General features: G+C 36.2%; 1 protein-coding gene across 1 annotated transcript in view; it reads right to left on the bottom strand.

Annotated features, from left to right (window-relative positions):
• Positions 1-22371, bottom strand: part of LOC306878283 (serine/threonine-protein kinase ULK4-like) — a 221934-nt gene that overhangs the window by 109851 nt on the left and 89712 nt on the right. Inside the window, exons 25-30 of the mRNA XM_079430532.1 lie at positions 15118-15174; positions 13940-13991; positions 13542-13636; positions 10405-10456; positions 5625-5805; positions 4097-4189 (exon numbers count right to left, since the gene is read on the bottom strand). Of these exons, the coding sequence (XP_079286658.1) occupies positions 4097-4189; positions 5625-5805; positions 10405-10456; positions 13542-13636; positions 13940-13991; positions 15118-15174 (530 nt within the window). The remainder of the gene's footprint in view (positions 1-4096; positions 4190-5624; positions 5806-10404; positions 10457-13541; positions 13637-13939; positions 13992-15117; positions 15175-22371) is intronic.

Below are 22371 nucleotides of genomic sequence, written 5' to 3'. Positions count from 1 at the left end.
GACAGTTGATTCCTCTCACGCAGGTGCAGAATGCACGTGTTAGTTTGCAGTCGGCTGTAGTCTGTGTGGTGTGTTCAAACACGGCTTTTTGGTCTGACGTTGCTGACGCGAGACGACAACACCATCAGCTTTCGTCGTCGCTAGTTCTTTGAAGTCGGCTTGGCCTTTACATCTCGCAATTCTGGCTTTTTTTCCCCTCAGAATTGTGATATTAAATTGCAGTTCTGACTTTTTTATCAGTATTGCGTGATATAAACTTGCAATTCTGAGAAATAAATTTCCAACTCTGAGAAATAACACACAATAGCGAGTTAAGTCAGAATTGTGAGATATAAACTAGCAATTCTGAGAACATATCAATCTTCCCGCCCCAAGAATCAGACTTTATAACTCACAATTGTGAATTCATGTCTCACAATTCTGAGAAAAAAAAAAAGTCAGAATTGCAAGACATAAACTTGCATTTGCGAGTAAAAAGTCAGAATTGCAAGACATAAACTTGCATTTGCGAGTAAAAAGTCAGAATTGTAAGTTCTCACAATTCTGACTTTATTTCTAAGAATTGTGAATTTATATCTCGCAATTCAGACTTTACAATGCCCGCAATTCTGACTTCGTAACTCGCAATTGCGAGTTTATATCTGTTTCTATATCTGCATTTTGGCAGATAATAGATACTGCTTGCCTGTTGCATGGTGTAAATGGATATTTAGTGGTTTTTTTACAACATAAAACAACTGCAGTGGAATCTCGACCCTAACAAAATAAAGTCAGATGAAGATGCTGATGCTTGACGACTCCAGACCCAGACAATCTCATAAAGGTGATCCGCAGGATGCTCGATGTAGCAGCTCAGTGTTTTACATTTATGGCAGGAAAAGGACCATTTACATCCAAATGTAATTTAATGCACACAAAACAAAACCTAGAAATAGATTTCAGAATATAAACTGCTTAATCTGCCATTTTTTTACTAAGATTTACCGTTACAAAATGTTTGTGTGCCTGCTTTTGTGAGTTTAACTTGAATCCCCTGTTCAACAGACATCTGTTTTAAAGCAGTGGGTAATTCACTCGTTGATTTGCTTAAAGTCTACTTTGCTTATATTCTGCTTATAACATGTTTATAGTGGATTTTGATGTGTTTATTGATAGCAAAGCAAAATTAGACAACACAGCCTTTACAAGTAAATCTCAAGCATGCAATGTATCTCACGCGCTTACTGGGTAATCATAGTAAAAATGGTACACAGAGTGTGAATTTGTACGTTTACTACAGAAATGCTAAAATGTATTTAAAGGTAATCTATTAAACTATGGCTGTCAAATGCGGCTTTACCGAGCTCAAGTAAGGCTCTGGCCCGAGCAGATATAAACCAAACGCTATTGGCTATTTTAAAAAGGGGGCGAGGCTGCTCGATATGTCCGGCCCTGTCTTCCTGTTTCAGTTGAAATTACATCACCACATAGAATAATGCTGCGTGTCTCAAAGCACTTCAGGGGACCTTTAAAAGTTTAACTGACCAAACTGAATGGCTTGGTTTGGCCCTCTAAGCTCAAACGTCAAGCTACGCCTATGGAAAATATTTACATTCACTGTGTAAATTTCTATGACTTTTTAAGATCTCAATTATTGCAATGATTTCTCCAGCCCTGGAAAGCACAATTTGAACATTTTCCGTTATTTCCAGGCTTCAGTGACTATGGAATGCCTGCACATTAATCCATTTATATTAAACTTTTTTGAAGAGGTCAGAGGTGAGGCCTGGCAAGTAATGCACAGGCTCCAACATGAGGTGGGAACCTGAGCAATGAACATAGTCTGGCTTGAGTCATTCCTTAAATCCCTTCCTCCAACTTTTCCCAATTGTTTCCTGTCAGCTCTTCACTGTTAATGAAATAAAGAATAGCGTAAGCTAATTCTGTGTAGTTTCGATGGCCTGATCAATCTGTTGCAGCCAATCACATGCTCCCTCACTCATTGAAAGGACTAAATAGTCACTTTAATTTTAGTCAATCAGACCATCAGTGAGACACATTTTCTCCTTCAGCTGAGACAGAGCCCATTAAGAGTTTTAACTAAACATACTGTTAAGAAACTAGTTCATTATCTCCTGCCTGAGCAATAGCCAATGTGCTCTAGACATAAATTCTTAATACTGATAAAATTAACACTTTAGAGAAGCCGTTCAGCACCACTCTCTTAACAGCACATATATTTGCTTTCGTCTGCAAAGCCAAGAGTGGCCAAAGGTTCTCGATAATTGGAAAGTTTGAACTACTATCACAACCGATAATAAAAGAACGCCAATGCTTGCACAGAACCCACTAATGTCCCTCATTTGAAATCTCATTTCGCCTGGAACCCATCAAGAGAAGGTCTGCGTTTTTTAGGACTTTATCAAGCGCTGGCAAACGCAATTTAATTTCACTATTGTGAGTGGAAATAGCTTTTTGCAGGCGGGGGATGAGGGTGGGTGGGGGTTCGGCGACTGACGAACGTTTTCCGATTGGTGACATCAATTTGAATAGTTCAACCATGTGGCTGCAGCTCTATCAGCACCAAGAAAGACAATGTGCAGGAGGCCAGCAGGAGCCATTAGAGAAACAGCGGGGGGATGAGGATGAGATAAGAAACACACACACTCTCCCTCACCTGTGCACCCAGACACTCATTACAGCCCACAGAGAGAAGTGGTAAGAACAGGGCAGGAAATGAAAGACAAAAGAGACGAAAATTTGAGAAAATCAGAGGAGGACTGTGTATGTATCAGCCATTATATATGTAAGCTACTATTCCAAACAAAGCTAAGATCCACAAGAGAGACAGATTTAGAGCCTTCAAATCAGAAATTATCTCATAGATTGACTCCAGGAAGGTTGCAGTTCTGGAAAATGATGGTGCTGGAGACTAAATGGTTCCTGATGGTTTCTCACCTAATTCTTCACATTAATTCTTAATTATTTTGCAGTTAATGCGTCTTTTCTTCTCCACCTGTTTTTTCTGACCGTGCTGACCCAATGAGCATTTTGCTGCCCAATGGTCATGCCTTAACTAATTCTATTATTGCATTAGTAATGCATCCTTCTCATGGGCATTTAATATTTTTTTTTACTTTTATTCTTGAGTTCAATCTCTTTTTTGGCTGATTTTATCTGTAAAAGAAAACCTGCCTAATAATTCTGCACACCTGACATAAGCAGTTTTTGACTTTCAGCCTTCATGGACAATTATATATCACTTATAAATGATAAAATACAAAATCAATAGTAGTTATTAAGATTAATGTGGTTTGGAATTGGTAACATTTTCTTGGAAAAAAGAAATATTACCAGAATATCAACTTGCCTAATAATTCTGCACACACTGTATATACACACTGTATACACACACACACACACACACATATACACATACATATATATACATATATATATATATATATATATATATATATATATATATATATATATATATATATATATATATATATATATATATATATATATATATATATATATATGAGAAACTATGCGCGGCATCTCTGAAGTTCATTACAGCTCGGCATGACCTACTTTAACAATTTCAGGATCAATAATCTAATAAGGTCGAGTTCAGAAAGAAATGAAATGCCTCAAGACAGCCTTCTGCCTTGTATTGCTGGTAATATTAGAAGTTTATTTTTTCAAAACTTTTCCTGCAAAAATTCTTAGTATACTGTTCTGTAAGAATACATTATTAGTTAGTATTATTAATTAAAGGACAAGCTGTTGTCTTGTGGTTAGATTACGGGATTCAAAGTAAACCAGATCGTACCACTGCCCACTGGAAAGAGCAAGAGAGAGAGAAAAAGTGTACTATACGAGTAACAGCATGGTTGCTATCATTCTATATCGCATCACCCATTTATAGAATAAGATGTGTGAGGGGCTCATCTTGAGGGTTACACAAAAAAGAGGGGGATTTGGTGTACCTGTGCAACCTGTTGAATTAAGGAGGTGTGTTTTACTTAATAACGAAAAAGGGCATAAAATGGCAAAAATCCACCACAGTAATGCAGGGATAGCTGTGTACGTGGAGAGTGTTATTGGTTACCTGCTGATGGGTGAGCTGTGCTCCGTGAGGGACACCAGAAGTTTGAGAGCATACACCGGTACAGGATCTGGCTCCAGAAGCAGAGTCTCATACCTGCAGAGAAAATCCGCATTAAACAAAAGCTATGCAAAACAGTAGGATACAAGTTAATTCATGACAAGTCATTAAAGAGGTTATCAACCATTGTACCTTTTATACATCGTTGATGCATTCTCTAGGAATTGAAAAAGTCCCCTTAGGATTTCTGGACTGAACTCAATGTGACTTTTCATAAAAATGGCATTGATAATTGTTTGTTGTGCAGTGAAATCTCACTAAACAAAAATAAACCATCAGTGTGTATTTTAAATGTTAAATATTTTTTTATTAATTAATGTTTTGACAATTTAACAACAACAGTATATTTTAGTTGTTCATTCGAAATATTAATTGCCAGTAAAATACAGTAATACAATTATTTAAATACTCTCACGAAAACGTATGCATTTATATAATTAGTAGTGTCACTGATTATGTACCGTTTATTTTTTTTAATTACTATTTCATCTTTTGGAAATGTAAAATTATAACATTGTCTATTATTGTAATGTTGCTTTTGCAGTTTTTTACGGTTGCATTCAGTCAAAATAATAAAGTCAACATCTAGTAAAATAACTATTTACTACTTAACATTTGCCCCAATCTATATGATATTCGATAAAACATATTGTACTTTAATATCTCATTAAACCTTTAGCCTATAAACGTTAATTTCATCAAACATGAAAGGATCGCTCACGTAGATGCATCTATCTTGTCTCGATTGGAAAACAGGTTGAAAAGACAAATATATTTGTTGTTATAATGAATGGATGATTTGGAAAGATAACTTGCCACTCTTTTTTTTCTGGAACAATTGCAGAAATAAGACAAAAATGTCACAAATAATTAAGGGATTATTTGAATTTGCATTAGTTAAACCCCGGAAGGACTGTCTGAAACCATGAGCTATAGGAACACTATACCTTTAAGACTTATATTTGAATATTATCTCAATTATGATTGGTTTATCTTTTTAAAAGTGAAATGAGTAAAAACTGATTAATGCTGATTTTGGATTTCTGCATTATTATTCAGAATCACTTTTCATTTGAACCTAATTATTTTTAGCATCATCCAGAATAGAGTCCACTTTAGAAAAGTAAGTAAATTATGGTTGTTTTCTACCCTAAAATGATATTCTAACACATGCCTGAGCCATTTGAATTAAGAACGCAATGAGCGACAACAAGACATTTTGTCAATGACTTGGTTTCTATTTGTGTAACACTTAATAATATCACTGGTCCAAAACCATGCTGTACAGCATGAAATATCTCCTTATTGGCAGCTATTGTGTGCATTCAGTGTGCACAGATAAATTGCTTGTTGCTGGAAGCTTCGCATCACATCATGACTGGTTAGGACACAATCTCAGTTTCAATAAATAGAGAGGATGGAGGAGTAAACTGAGAGAGCAGAATATAGGTAAGTGAGTGGTGAGTCTTACTGTGGCAGCAGGGCCTCAGAGATGAGCATTAGCAAGCGAGTGTTGGAGGAGATGCCTTCACCTTCCCACTCTGCCTCTCGTTCTCTCCCTCCATCTCTCTCTCTCTCCTCCACCTCGTCTTGGCTCAGCAGCAGCAGCGTGATCTCTGACAGCACACGCAAACTCACAATACGCCATTCCACTGGGACACACACAGCAGAAGGGTTAGATATATACTTGGAGATATATATATATATATATATATATATATATATATATATATATATACACATATACATATATACATACACACACACACACATATACATATATACATATATACATACACACACACACACACACACACACACACACACACACAGATGGACAAATATAAATGTAAATCATAGCTCTTACTCAAAGATAAAAGATGTTTATGTTTCTCATGATCTTAAAAAACTTTTTTTCTAACAGTTTACACTTTAATGCTTTAAATATGTAGGCAAATGCAAAATGTGCCGATCAATACATTTATTCACACAAATATAAGCAAACAATTATTAATACTTGTGTTATTATTAATAACTTTTGGAAGACATAAAAAAAAAAACTTGTTTAGACACATGACATCACTGATTCGATCAAATACCAACAGATAAAAAAAAATCAAAAAGTGACCAAATTGTGTCCAATGTGTATTAGAGAAAAACATTTATTCATTATGATATTTCCCCCCATGTTTCACCATTTTTATCACTCTGTTTGCCATATTTCTCATAGCGAGTGTCATGGTGGATGCCCAAATCCACTATAATTTAAAAATATTACTGTTTTTGTGCCACAGAATGTAGTTTTAAGAGTTTTTAGGCAATAATGTATTTGTTTAAACTTCAAATATGCGGTTTGTTAATAAAAAAATAATTAGAAAATTTGATGACATGTCTACAAGAGGCTGCTATAAACGATATAATTTTTCACCATTACAGATGTGCGTTAAAGATTATTAAACAGTATAGTGTTATGGTTGGGAGAAAAAAAAAACATGCTTGTGAGTACAAAATGGTTACAAAATAATATTTAGTTGCTTGTAGTGTTTCACTAAAGTTTCAAAATGAAATAAGCATGACTGTGGCAACGTTTTTTTTTTTGGTTGTTATACGTATTACAGCAGTTCAGAAATGAAATGTCTGGTGAGTGGCGCTAAAAACGTTGCATTTGAAATGAACGTACTGCCAACACTAAACTCTACTAGGGGTGTCCCCACCTAAGGATTTTCATAGTCGAATCGGAGTTTTCGAATCTTGCCGATAGTCGACTGATAGTCGAATCATATGTTTGGGGGGCGGGGGGGGCAAAATACATTACCAAGAGTCAAGTCAGACATTCGACATTCAGAATTACTGACGTTAATATACAAAAAAATGTTTTATGTTTTGATTAAAAGATAGTTAACATTAAACGTCAGTGAAACCCTAAAATTTGTTGCAATAGTGCTCTCATTATAACGTTATGTATATGACTGTAGTTATTAATGTTCTGCATTTCTGTTTTGAGCTGAGCACGCTGAAGATGACCAGTAGAATGAACCACTTGATAGCAGGTTTTTAAATGAATGGGATTTAACTCCTTTATCACATAGAATATGCTTCATTATTTATACAACATAACGTTAATATTACGACTTATAGTGTAACGTGGTGAACAAGACGTGAGACGTGCGGATCCATGTGCAAACTTTTAATTATAAACACAGTCAGTAGACAGGCAGGGTCAAACACAAATGGCACGGGAAAGACACAAGAGAGATCCTAGGGCAAGCGTGGGTCGGCGACCGGCGAACAATATCCAATAGGGCAAGGCAGAGAGATAATCCAGGTACACGAGCAGTAGTCCAAGAGGGGTACAAACAGAGTCCAAAGGGGAAGGCAAAGGGTTAATCCAGGAAACACGGGCAGAAAACAGGAAACGAGACTATAAACAAAACAAACTAAACTTAGACTTACAAAACATAGAATGGCTCGGTAGGGCAGCTAACACTTGGAGAGTGTTATACGCAGGACCAGACTCAGAGCTAGACATACACACAGAAAGGTTAACAGAAAACACAGGACAATACTAGGCAGAGAGGAAGAGGAAAGAGGTGCATTTTTTTAAAACCACTAATTTGATTTATCAAGAAACTCGGTGCATAAAATAAGCTCCAAAATGGAAAAATAGACTATATTAGCGAACAATAGTGTTGGATAGAGCTATTTCTCCCGCTCACTGGAACGCACGCAAAAGCTGAAAGACAGGACCAATCAATCACAGACAGCGTTAGCTGCTGACGCATGGCTCAGTCAAAGTGTTTGTTCAAATAGAGCTGCGTCCCAAAAGCATCAGAAGCATATAGATCCTAAGAAACCATTGCCACATTATTACATTACATTAAATATCATTATTACTATATATAAAATTAATTCTGAAAAATGCATCACGATTTATACACAAATATGAAGCACCAATAATAATCAGAAATGTTTCCTGAGCAGCAAATGATATTAGATTTATTTCTGAAGGATTATGTGACACTGAAGACTGGAATGATGATGCTGAAAATTCAGCTTTGATCACAGATGCATTTTAAATTACATTTTTAAAATAGGCCTACATTAAAATACAAAATATTTATTTTAATGGTTATATTTCACAATATTGCTGTTTTTACTGTATTTTTGTTCAAATAAGTGCAGCCTTGGTGAGCATGAGACTTATTTAAAAAATATTACAAAATCTTACTAACCCCAAACTTTTGTGTACATGTAATATTTATTTTAAATAGGCTAGTTTGTGTAAGTAAATTTAAACTGTTGTTAAAAGTTCAAATGGATTCTGTTATGTTCTGTAATTGCTGTTAATAAATCTGTCAGAAAAAAAAATATGCTAAAGTTTCACTTTTAGGAGTACAGCATTCTAGCAGCCTTTTAAAAAAATTAACCATGGTTTTATTACAGTAACCACAGTTTACCACAGTATTTGTAGTAAAACTGTAGTAACCACAAATTTACCATGGTAATAATAATACATTTTAGTACTTACTATATGTAACACCATGTTTATTTTTCATGAGGTACCCTCAAAGGTAATGAGGTTTTGAGGTTACTGCCCCAGTGAAGGGCTAAAATACAATTTTAGTATCTCTCATTTCTGACAGTATAAACAAAAAAGGCCTGTGAAATGTAAAAAAAAACAAAAAAACATGGCTTTAAAATCTAATATTAAGTGAGTATAATTACTTATTATATTCGTTTAATCATTTAAAAGATAATTTTAGTTTACAGATATCGATATCGGTATCGATATCGGCAATACCGGGCTTGAACATATCGGTATCGGATCGAAAATAAAATAAGAGGTATCGCCCATCCCTAAATTGTAGTTCAGTGTGCCGTGTGGTGTGAGAGTCAATATGATGGAGAGGCGACCTCTGGTGCTATCGGTTGGAAGGCCACAGACCGGATTCGTGACATATAGGCTATCTGCACAAAATCCCCTGAATGCAGAAGTGAACGTGTCTGCACGGCTCTGAATAAACTCCTTTTGTGGACGCGTTCTTCACGCAACAACGTTCAGAAACACAGCAACTAAACTAAAAAATTCAGTGTTTTATTATAATAGTGTTCTCATTATAATTTTGTGTATATGGCAGTCCCAGTCATAGTTATTAATATTCTGCATTGTTGTTTGTACTGCTCGCGCTGCGCGCTGAAGAAATAACCACCGTATGAAGCACTGTACTGCAACGCAACTCAACCAAATGCATCTTATACAAGATAATATATACACGATATATATAAAACGGCTGAAATGTTTTGAAATCACTGCACCCTACCTGATCGAAAAAATCCGGTCTTTCACTCTGCCTGTGTCAGTCTTGTTAAACTTTTAAATCCCTGCCGCCAAGATGCTCCTCTGTTGGTCACGGATTATGGAAAGCGAAACTGTAGGGGTGGTTGGAATTATTCACGCACGTTAAAATATTTATTCAAAGCTTCTTTCTTTTCAGATTCTTATTTACAGCATTATCTTAATAGGCTGTATATTAACTTATTGGGAGAAAACCGGTAGTTCTGTGTGAAATCAGACATTGAGCACCCCCATATAGCCAAAATGGCATAATCATAACACCTCTGCGAATATTCGACTGTGAGATTGGTAGTCAAATCAGGCTCCTATCGAAGCATCGAATCGCCTACTAGTCGGGGTCACCCCTAAACTCTACCTTAAACTTAAACGAGATAAAAACGCATTTACCGAAGGAACCAAGCCTTGTGTTTCAATCGTATCTGAGCGCTCCACATCACGAGTGCAATGCTGCACCAGGTGAGCTACCGTGCAAGCTTACTACTGCATGTTAGTCAAGCCTATGCTAACTTAGTTAGTTGTTGTTGTTTTACTGCCACTGTTTCAATGGAAACTGCAATGAAATTTATGTTTAAGTTTTTGCAGTTTTGCAAAAATGCAGACAGAGTAACATATTTCCAATAAGACTGGGTTTTATATAAAACGTTATCCACTGTTGGACATTGTTAGTTGACAAAAAAATAGTGAGAATGTGAAATGGTTTCTATGAGCGTCTAAGTCCACAGGACCCAAGAAACCCAATTTGTTTGCTTCCATTTGTGCCATTTCATAGTTTTGATGACGTTACTATTATTCAAAAATGTAGACAATAGTAATAAAAAGGAATGAATAATGTGTCAAACCTTGACTGGTAGTGTATAATTGTCTTTGCTTATTTGCAGCTGAAGTGTGTTCTCACCGTTCTTACTGAAGGCCAGAGACGCCAGCGGTGGTACAATCAAATCCACAACCTTGGGGAAACAAAGAGAGAAGTCTATATTACTCGACAAGTGAGAAATCTCACCTATATGTGCTTAGTCTCACCAGACCCCACACACGGCGTGAGTGAAAGTGAAACAGCTGGAAGCAAAAGACTGAGAGAGTGCTCTGAACCGCTCCAATTTGCATAGAAATGTGATGTCAGCTCTGCCCTTTGATCATAGAAAGTGTGTTCCAACAAAAGCCCTTACGCCAGCTCTTTTGAAAATTAGAATCAGGTTTTACGATTATTACCAACTACAATCAGCAGCATGGCAGCAAATGTTGCGCACAGGTGTCTTAATGTGGATGGCTGTGGGCATCTCTCAAACAAAGGATTTCACTCTCTCTGACTCTTAAGTGAAAAGAACACCAAAGAAACATATTGTAAAGGTTATCTATGAATTTTTCTCTTCTTCTGTCTCTATTGTAAGACACCAAGCTTTTTTCTCTGAGCTGCAAGTATTGCACAGCTGCTATGCTAAACCCGCGGCACATCTTTGATCTCTTGCCCGCACCTTATGAGACGTTTGTCGTGAATGTCAGTGTAATGGTAATTCTTTCTCTGTAGCTTAGTTGAGGTATGTTTGAACACTTAGAATCAAACTTTGTGAGCTGTCTACCCAGACAGCCATTATATGGGTCAATGAGGAATAAAAGTGTCCTTGATAAAGTAAAGGAATACCTTTTAAAAATCTAGTTAAACACACATGCGCAGAGTTCTTAGAAATGCACTTTTTCTATTCATGTTGATTTCATATGGTTTCAAAAAACAAAAAAACATTTACATTCAAAAAGTAAAAATTTAATGAAAATGTCAAACAAATCTTTGATTTTGACCACAACTTTGATTTTCCAGACTATTCTTTAAAATATAATTAATAAGCAGTGATGTGTTACAACAACAAGGTTTTCTTTTCAAAAATGTCATTGTTTTTAATTATTTGTTTTTTGTTTTCATTATGTTAGGTTATAGTATCTCCCAGACTATATTTATGCCCCACCCAAAAAAAACACACACAGAGCATATTCAAGTTGCTGTTTGTACAAACTGCATTTTTAAATGTACATTACCTTTCAAAATTCTTCTGTAAGAAAACATTGTTCAACAAGATTTTTTAAAATGCTTTAAAAGAAACTGCATTTATTTGGCTGCATTTAAACGGCTGCATTTATTTGATTAAAAATAAGCAAAATGAGTAATTTTAGTAAAATCATTAATTATAATATAAACAATATTGTTAAATCGTATTCATTTTAAGATTCTTTGATTAATAAAAGTTCAAAAGGCAGAATTTATTTGAAATATAAATCTTTTGCATCATTATAAATGTCTTTACTGTCAATTTTCATCAAATTAATGCATCTTTGCCCCCACAAATAATAAGCACTTTCTCAGAGCAAGCCATTCACAGATTCTGGGCAAAGTGACGTAACTTTGCAAAGGCCCCTCCCACGACGGTTGATGGACACTGCCATTTTAGCACACACCTGCCCTGAGTGAGCTGTAAACAGTCTGCCATTGTTTCGAAGCGATTGATGTGTTCTGTTGTTGAATGTAATAATGAACATAGCAGTCCTCATTTACTCCCAACACCTGAGCCGCTGAAGACTCAGTGGATTACTTTTGTTTTTGAAGGGAATGTGCCCCAATAAATGCGATTATGTTTGTCCGAATCATTTTACATCAGACTGCTTTGTAAATGAGGGTCAGTACAAAGCAGGTTTTGCTAAAAAGTTGTTCCTGAAGGATGATTCAAAATAATTTTCAAAATAATGTGCTAGATATCAACTTCCATGACAAATGCGGCTAAAGTTGACAGTCTCAGAGAACATTGTTGTGTCGTCATTTCTATTTAGAACCTTCTCAGTATAATTCATAAGCACACTTTTATAATGAACATTGCATTAAGGTGGTTGTCTTATTACAAACAGTGTACGTTTTCTGTAACGATAACATGGTAACACTACATGAAGGTTACCTTTGTAGAGGGTTTATAAAGTTGTTTGTTAATGACTAATAAGTCATTTACAAATGTATTTTAAATCATTTTTGAGAAGTTATAACTGCATGAATAAGAATGGTGAATTTAAAGCAAAAACGGAAGAGAGGGGCAGGGTGATCAGTGCTCATTAGCATTTAAAGGGACACGCACCGAAACGGGTCGCTGTGAACAGAGCTGTTTTTGACAAGGTAAAGAGGGTGTTATTTTACACTAATACCTCGCTGAAGGCCCTATGAAGACCGTAAAGAATTACACCAACTTGTGGAAAATGGGCATCCGATGTCTCCTTTAAGAACAGTTTACTGAAAGGTTCTTTGGGGTATCCAAAACAGTTCTTCTATGGCATTACCCCCTTTATGAACAACCTTTGTGTCTATAACCCTTAAGAATAGCAGTTTCAATAAACTATAGTCCTTAACATGCTATATGGAGTGAGTGTGTGTGTGTGTGTGTTCTGAGAGTGAAGAATGGGATTTAATGACTCCTGGCGAACTGTAATTAAGGTGCCTTCTTCTATTATAGAGTATCAGAGAGTCTGTGTCCTCTTAACGCTTTCTGATGCATCAGTCCTACAGAACACACGTCAATACTCATTACAAAAGCCTCACACGCAGAGAGATATACACACAAACACACTCCCTTCACTCCTGAGTGATTTCCTGCTGCCGAGAGGTTTGTGAGAATAATAGTGCTGGGCAGAGGGGAGCCGTGATCTCAGTTGTAGCTCCGTCAGGCGTGAGGATGTGAGATCTGAGATGTGAATTTGGCCCTTGCTGCTCTGATACACAGCTTGATATATTGTGTTTGTGAGCCTGTCCTTATCGAGGGGAAGTTTTACTGTCTGCATGGGGTCAAATAGAGAGTTTAGAGACTAACTTTGCCAGAATATTTTTTTATCAACACCTTGCGCACACTTTTGTTGGAAGACAGAGTTGTGAAATCAGTGCAATTCTCCCATAGCACACTTCAACAAAATGTAGCTAAATGCTGTTGGAAAGATGCTTAAATAATTTATAAATAATTGTGAGAGACTAAATTAAAATCATTACATCAAAGATCGGCATATACTCACAATGCAGTGATAGAGGCTGAGAAGAGTGGGATGTTGAGAAATGGCCTCCACTGCAGATAGTGTGTTTCCAATTAGTTCCTCAGATGCTGCTTGACCTGTTAATTGTGTAAGAAATGCTCATAGAAAGCAGAAAGGTAGGTATCTCACTTTTGAACAATTAATTTTCAGCTAATGACTGAAAAACAAATATTACACTGAAAAACATCAATAATTTAACTACATTGAAAACATATGAAAACAACGTCTGAAAAATTGGAACTAAATTACATTAGAGCCATATATCAAAGTGTCTTGAACACTAAATAATGTAGTTCATGCAAGACTGGTTTAAAATAAAAAGCACAGAAAGAGTTTGTGAAAACCTTAGAACAATAAAACTGCAAACAATAAAAACTTACCTATAGCACTTCCCAAACTTGTCTCATTAGAGTCAATGGAGGTTATGTGATTCTTTCCAAAGAGAAAAGAGATATCAAAATGACACATTTTAATATCATTCATTAATTTTCACTAAGTGAGTTATGAAGAAAAACTACCACTTTTTGAACATGTAACAGCGTAATTAAATAGCCAATGTCAAAACAGATTCTAATATTTATAGACCGGATGACTGATATGTCTAATAAAATTTAATAAGGCATGTACACAAAATTGCTGAATTTAAAGAAAAACTTGAATAATAATAGAAGAAAACACGAAAATAAAATAAAATAAAGAAAATACAATACATGCAGACTTTTGGAATCATAAAGATTTGCCATCACAAGAAAAAAAAAAGCATTTTAATACATACATGCGTACATACACTATATTGCCAAAAGTATTGGGACACCACATTCTAATGAACAGGTTTGACTACTTTAATAAGTAATTTCCAGGAGTACAAATCTTAATGTTTAAGCATATAATGATATTCTAGGGTACAAATCTTAATGTTTAAGCATCAATGACTACAACAATCAATGACCAAACACCAGTGACTTGAACATATGGGTACAGTATCTTTGTTGCCACAGTTTTGGAAGTGTCTTATTCTGTTCTAAAGAAGGGGGTGTCCCAATACTTTTGTCCATATAGTGTATGTTTAAGTCATTGGTATTTGGCGATGGATTTTCGCTCAAGGTCTGCATTTAAAGTCACACCAGAGGTGTTCAGCTGGGTTTCTGCAGACCAGTCAAGTTCTTCCACACTGACTGAATGAATTATTTATTTTTGAACCCTGCCTTATACACAGAGGCAGTGTCATGTCAGAATAGAAAAGGGTCCTGTCCAAACTGTTGCTATAAAATTAGAAGCACACAATTCCCTAGAATATCATTATATGCTTAATCATTAAGACTTCTACTCATGGAAATTACTAAAGTAGTCAAACCTGTTCATTAGAAGGGGGTGACCCAATACTTTTGGCAATATAGTGTACATACATACATAAAACCATTTGTTATTTGAAATTGTAATATTTCACAGAACAAATCATACTAACCCCAACGTTTTGAACAGCAGTGCATGTGTGTATAGCAAATGGCTTAAAAAAGAATTTAAAAGACATTTTAATCTATAAAACTGAGAGACTCACCAGCAGTTTTCCAAATTTGATGAAAAAGGCCTCAGTCACCACCTGCGGTCGGAAGATCTGTCAAAGCAAACAGACACAGTCATGAAGGGATTTACTCTAAAAGACACTTCACCAACTTACAACACTGTTCAACATTGCTATTCACTACCCTTGAGTCTTATTCCTTTTGAGTTCCACCAAAAACTGTCAGTCTTCACTTGAGCTTTAGCGGTTACAGTTGTCTTGAACACAGCCGAATGTATGCTGCAGATTTCTTTCATCGTACTGCAAAATCGGCAGTCTTGGATCTATTAATGCATCATGCTCTCAAACGGCCGATAAATTGCCTTTGCAATGAATCTTCTGGCAGGTTCAGAATTTTTAGGCCGTATTTCTGCGCTCTAGATGCTCAACGCTGTCAATCGTGACTAAAATCCCAGCTACGAAGCACATCGTACAGTCTGACATAAGAACGTTAATGTCACTGAGGAATGTCACCGTTAAAGTCTGCCGTGGGCTTTACCCAAGATCTCATCCGGGATGCGTCGTACCGTACAATCTGACAAGCAGCGATTGTAGAGGACAGCAAAAATCACAAAATGTTCATCCGGTTTAAGAGAAAATGTTATAAAGCTCTGCTGCTCTGTCAGAGGACATTTTTCCCCATCATGCACCAATTCGACTAAGCAGCAGAAGATGTGGTATTCGAGTGTGTTCCATTTACAATGTCACCCTGGGATGTGATCCTCCTCTCTGGAGGACTTCAGTGCTGGTGTGAGAATGAGGGGCTTCATGTTTGTGCTGTAGGACTGTAATGATGTGAGGTCAGAGGTCATAGCCCTGGACAGCGAGGTATTGAACTCTTATCCACTCTCGCCTCTGAGAAACACGTTGGAACTGACCTCTGCGCAGACCCCTGTGACTGATGAGTGCTGTGAGTGTCAGCATAGTGTGTTGGTTGTCAGTGAAGCAACAGGCCAGAGAGACAGATGAGACCACAGAGAAGCCTCATCACATGAATGTATGTATGGATGCACAAACACACAGGCATGCTCTCACATTACAAGAGCACGACGCCTCTCAGAATCACACAGCAGCTGAAGAGATCAGGCACACGGGGCTCAAGGGCATAAGAGGCCAGTGAAGTCTCAAAGATGCAGACCAACCTGCTACTGGGAAGACAACCAGCTATGCCCTGCAGCATTTTTCTTAATATCAGAACACACATACACACTGGATTTGTGTAGACAGACTTGACTATAGGCATCAAGTCTAGCCCACACTGCAGCTTATTCTAGCCAAGAACCGCCCACTTAGGCAGGAAGGGGTCGACTGACTGACAAAAGTTTGGACATGTTATTTTTTACTTATTTTAAGAAACATTTAAAATAACAGTAAAGCCACCACAACTGTGAAATAACACAAATGTAAGCGCATGCATTATTCAGTGACAAAAAATGTCAATTTTAATTAGGGGTGTGCGATATCACGATTTTTGTTTGTGGACGATTAAAATGTCTTCACGATCTGCTTTCGAAGAAATATCGAAGTATCGTGGTACAGCGTACATTCTATCAGTTGCAGTTGTGGCATCTAAACATACAGACAATGCACTTCACAAATCACAAAAGTACATTATTTACATGTGCTTTAAATCTTGCCGGTTAAACTTGCCGGTTTAATTTGCGTGCTGGTTTGACATGCGTTTTTTCTGAGCACTTAAAGTGTGCACACTGAAAAACCCACCTGGTTACAGGACTAAGTTATCTTTCACATCTGATTGTGCAAATACCATCAAAAACACAAAGTTGCACATACAAATACAGTTGGTTATGTCTAAAGTGATAGTAAACAGTTGAGAGAAAAACAGATGTGTGCAGGTCTTAAAGTGACAGCAGACTAATAATACTAAACATGCTGCTGCTTGTCATTAAAGGGATAATTTACTCAAAAACGACAATTCCGTCATTATTTATTCACTCATGTTGTCTCAAACCTGTATTCATTTATTTCTTGTGCTGAACACAAAAGAAGATATTTTCAAAAATGTGGGTAACCAAACAGTTGCAGGTCCCCATTGACTTGCTATGGAATGCTATGGAAGTCACTGGGGACCAGCAACTATTTGTTTACCTACATTCTTAAAAATAACTTTTATGTTCAACAGAAGAAAGATACTCATTTAGGTTTAAAACAGCTTGAAAGCGACAACTTGCGAAATAGTAAAACCGACATGACAAAGAATCAGGATAAAATTGTGAATCGTGATTTTCCAGAAAAAAAATATATATAATAATAATTTGATATTTTTGCCATATCGCCCACCATGAATTTAAATAAACTTATATCCATGTCATATTGTACCTTCTTCAAATCAGCCACCCTGAAATGATCCTTCAGATTTTTTTTTTTCAGACTTTTCAGTTTCTTTCAAAAATTTTACTGACCCCAAAAATTTGATCTGTAAAGAAAGTGAGCATATTAAATATTAAAGTAAAATCAAAAGTTTTCCGAGATCATGAGAAAATGAATAGCCACAGTTCATTTCAGAGGAGTTTTTTTTTTAGTGTATAGTTCTTCCTCTGAAGCTTTACTGAAACAGCCTGGCTACCTTGTCTCCTAGAAATTTCATCAGCCATTAAGATCGGACATTTGGACAAATTTTGCTAAATTTGCAGGTGGCCAGCAAATGTCTGTGGGTGATCTGTGGATGTGCTGTCTGAGGCTGGCACTACACCAACACAACTCACTGTGAGGACCATTAAAGCAGACAGACACAAACAATCAAAAGAACTGCCTATTACCCCTCTAAGCCGCCCACTGCAGCTCTGTGTTAATGGACATCAGTGTATCCTCCTTAGATGAGTTAATGACAGTGGAACTATCAGACAGACAGCTCTATCAGCACCGACCCCTTCAAATGAGACGACTCAATCTGCCACTGAGTCTCCATGGCAAATCCTGGCCAAATGTAAAAGTGTATTTAATCAGCAGAGAGACTCATCAACTGTGCGCACTGACAAGCATCTTTCTCTGAGAACACCAGATCCCTTCATATTAATTTTGGCGTGACTGAGTGTGTCAGAAGTAAATCCAATTTTGCACTGTTTTGCAACTGGTAATAATCTGTGTGTATGTATGTGTGTGGGTGTGTGTGTATTGAAGCTGCACCGGAAAGCTCCCTAATAGATCATTTCATTCTGACACAGACAGTGATTATACTCAGCGCATGACAGGCAGGTATGGCACATCCATTCTTTATTTTCTGTTCAGATGAAGACATTTAATAAAGTGAGAGGTGGATGGGAGTCTGGAAAGTCTATTTTTAGTTAGTTGTAAGATGTAAGATGTAGACATGTAATGATTTACACATTTACTCTATTCAAACATTATCTATCACAATACCTCTCTATACATCAAAAACGAACAACATTTTTTTTTGTCCCTATGACAATTATATCTGAATATAGTAGGCGAAAAACAATGTGAAAGAGTATTATGACTGAATTCAGTTTTCATAAAATAGCAGGCAAAAGCAACCCGGATAATCTACTTTTTAGGCAAGATTCTGAAGTGAACATCCTATGGGCACTTTGCTATCCCATGAGGCCAAAGGAGAGGAGTTGTGAATGGCAACTGCCATTATAGGTCACATGATAATGACAACATGATAAATGTAGTATGCCCAGATTATATTACACATTATTTTTTATATAAAACAGACTTTAACGGTTGCTAAGTAATTACTTGTTAAAATGAATTAGTTCGAAAGTATGTGATTTTGGAGCAAGCCATAGACATCCTTTAGCTGCATTTTTTTAATAATATTTGTGATAAACATTTTCAATATTATTTAAAATTGATTTCCAGGGTCATTATTATGGAATTGATTTCCAGGGGCATTATTAATTGTATGTGTTGACTTTAATGTCAAATACTTAAATTTAACCTTCTGGGGTCTGAGATGACTTTAGGGCCCTTGAGATGTTTTGACATGCCCTGGCATTTGTGCTTATTTCAGCTACTTATAACATACTACTGGCCAACTTGTATTTCTTTTGTGTTCAGCACAAACTGTGCTACAATAATATGTGAGCCAGATTGATGTAGATATTTGCATTTTTTAGAAAAAAAAAAGATTATGCATGGTTAGTAAGTTTTGGGGGAAAGATTTAGCTGAATTAAGGCCATAAAAACACACACTGAATACTTCTGAATACGAAGTATTGGTAAATTATTATTTGAAGTATTAAAACCATGGTTAATTTCCTGTTGCCATGGCTACAAGCACAATGATTTTTGGTTTTATTCATGTTAAAACCATGGCTAATTTTCGTAAGGGAACATGGAAACCCAGAGAGAATATTAGATGCGTTGGTGGAGGTAAAATTATTTCCGACATTAAAACACGGCAACAGCCAAAAAAGTTGCAGGATTATGAAGTGATGCACGGGCTTCATTTTCACTTTTTTCTTTCCTTATCTCGGCGCCGGATTGCTGATGTCTTTTCACGGGCATAGTTGTCCATCAATTATGATCATTTACATTCGGCCACAAACATGAGGTGCGAGTGGTCATGGGCACGGATGCGGGAATGGCGTGCCAAGTTTTTTTTTTTTGGAGCAACTGGGATGGTGCCCCCCTGGGAGTTGGTGCCCTACGCAAACTGCATACTCTGCGTATAGGGAGCAGCGGTACTGTGTAAATATCACATATTCACGCGAGCATTTCCATTTTTGCGTAAAGGCCCGTCCTGACAGTCTGTTTTAAGTTTAATTTTTTTTTAACTGAATGTGCGTCGGCGCGTGCACTCGCGTCAGACAGACGGAACACAGAAAGGGAGACAATTAATATTCAGTGCAAAACCATTAATTGTGCTGAAATATCTGTTGTTGTACGTTAAATTAAGGTTTAAAAGTCAACATGTAGTGCACGTATTTTACGAGTAGGAACTGTAATAGGGATAATTGTCTGAATATAAATATCAGACGCTTCATAGGCGCCTTTTAAAGGATAAAGAAATGACAGTAAAGACGACTAAACTAGGCTATATTCACTAGCCTATACACAGTGCTTAAATTTTAAAATAAATTTATGTAAGGTTTTAAACAAATTATGTAAGGTTTGTGCCACTGCTGCTCTATATTGGTGATTACCAAATTTTTTTTTTTTGTTAGCTTTCTGTATTGGTTAGTCCTTCAATATGCATAAGCTCTTTAGTAACAGTAGGCTATTTCTAATGCTATAATTATTGCTGTTATCTAAGAAAGAAAAGCAGAAAAAAAGTCAAGCGTTTTATAGTTTTTTTTTTCTTTCAGACACCCAATTACAGTCAAAAAGTACATAAACAATACCAGCAAGAATGCAAGCTGTAATGAAAGACATAAGAGGCCATTTTTGTTATTATTTGAATAAATACTATTTAGTTGTTTGTTTGTTATTTTCCCAATAAATTACATTTTTATATTCAAATAATTTTTTTATATTTAAATAATTTCTAAAATATTTGTGTTTTCTCTTTATTATGACAGGTGGCCTAATAAATTAAGCACTGTATGTTTTCAAAGCATTCAGTTGGCACGTTTGTTTGAAGGACATTGGATAGAATGTGGAAGTGTTTTTTTGGCAATAAAAAAAAAAAGAAAACTGGGCTTTTTTTTATCCGATTAATCGGGGAAAAATAATGGGCCAACTAATCGATTAGCAAAATAATCGTTAGTTGCAGTCCTAGAACGCACTGTTTATTTTCTTTATTTTTTAAAAGCACATTGTTTTGTTGTTATTATGACTATTCACAAATAAAATTAGACCCTTTGCAGTTTCAAACAATACCTTATTCTTATCTGTACGATCAAAATTCATGGAGTATTTTTAGTTCTTTTCGCGGTCATAAAGAAAATAAGAGACAGACCGCACCAGTGCAGGCTTCGACCCCAGGGGGTTAACCAGTTACTTCAATCAATAGGATACTTTCAACTGTTACCAATAACAATAAACTGTTTAAAATTGTATATAAATGTATATAATACATGTAACTCAGGAACTCATTACAGGCTAGGGCGGTGATATGTCAAAAATTATTATTGCTGATAATTGCTCTTGACATTGTAATAATGACTATTAATGGTGATTAATAGAATACGTAAAACTTTTTTGTGTTTGGGGAAACATCACATCATATTCTGGCTACACAGACAAATGTGTCAGTCCACGGCATTAGTTTAATCTAGCACAAGTTATGCAAAAACTCATATAAATCACTGAAGCCGCAAAATCAATCTCTTACTTGCATCTTTTCTGTACTTTGTTGCTTAAAGGGATACTCCACCCCAAAATGCAAATTTTGTCATTAATCAATTACCCCCATGAGAGAATAAATATTGAATAAATGTCATTATTTTTATTTTCTTTGCGTACAAAAAGTATTTTCATCGCTTCATAAAATTGAATGGCAGATGGACTATTTTGACGATGTTTTGTCAGTGAGCACACACACTCACCAAAACGACTAATCTAAACGACTCCGATTGGCCATTGAATTCATAAACTCAAAAGCACATGACTGGTTATAATGCTCAATACTGCAAAAAACATGTAAAAAGAAATCTGATGCAATGTGCGTAAATCTAAATGCAATTCCATAAATTAACACAATTGATTCCTTTAACATTTACTTTTATTTGCGGCAGGCCTGCCCCTGTGGCATGCCCCAAGTCCCAGTTAAAGGGTTAGTTCACTCAAAAGTTCTGTCACTAATTACTAACCCTCATGTTGTTCCAAACCCGTAAAACCTTCGTTCATCTTCAGAACACAAATTAAGATATTTTTGATATTTTAGCTTGGTATTTAGATATGTTGGCTTGAACGAGGCAGTACCCTTGCTGTCTATGGAGGATCAGAGAGCTCTTGGATTTCATCAAAAATATCTTAATTTATGTTCTGAAGATGAATGAAGGTCTTAAAGGTTTGGAACGAAATGAGGATGATTAATTAAATGACAGAATTTTAATTTTTGAGTGAACTATCCCCTTAATTTCTGACCCTGGAAGGAACAGTGTGACTAACTGGTATTTGGATGTTCCAGGTGGATGTTCTGATCTGACCAAAAGGGTACTTGGCATGAACAGACTGTGAATCGTTGCTATTCACCTTATCTTTAATATAATACTGTGTGCAGCCATTTGTATCTTGAACATTCAAGGCTTCCAGTGTCATCTGCTGCTTGTGAAATAAGTTATTATCTATTGCACAACAAGGTAGGTCCCCAGAATGTTT

The sequence above is a fragment of the Barbus barbus genome (genome assembly GCF_936440315.1).
Source record: "Barbus barbus genome assembly, chromosome: 12".
Taxonomy (NCBI): domain Eukaryota; kingdom Metazoa; phylum Chordata; class Actinopteri; order Cypriniformes; family Cyprinidae; genus Barbus; species Barbus barbus.
The sequence above is the reverse complement of the archived record's forward strand: the minus strand, read 5'-3'. Positions and strand labels throughout refer to the sequence as shown.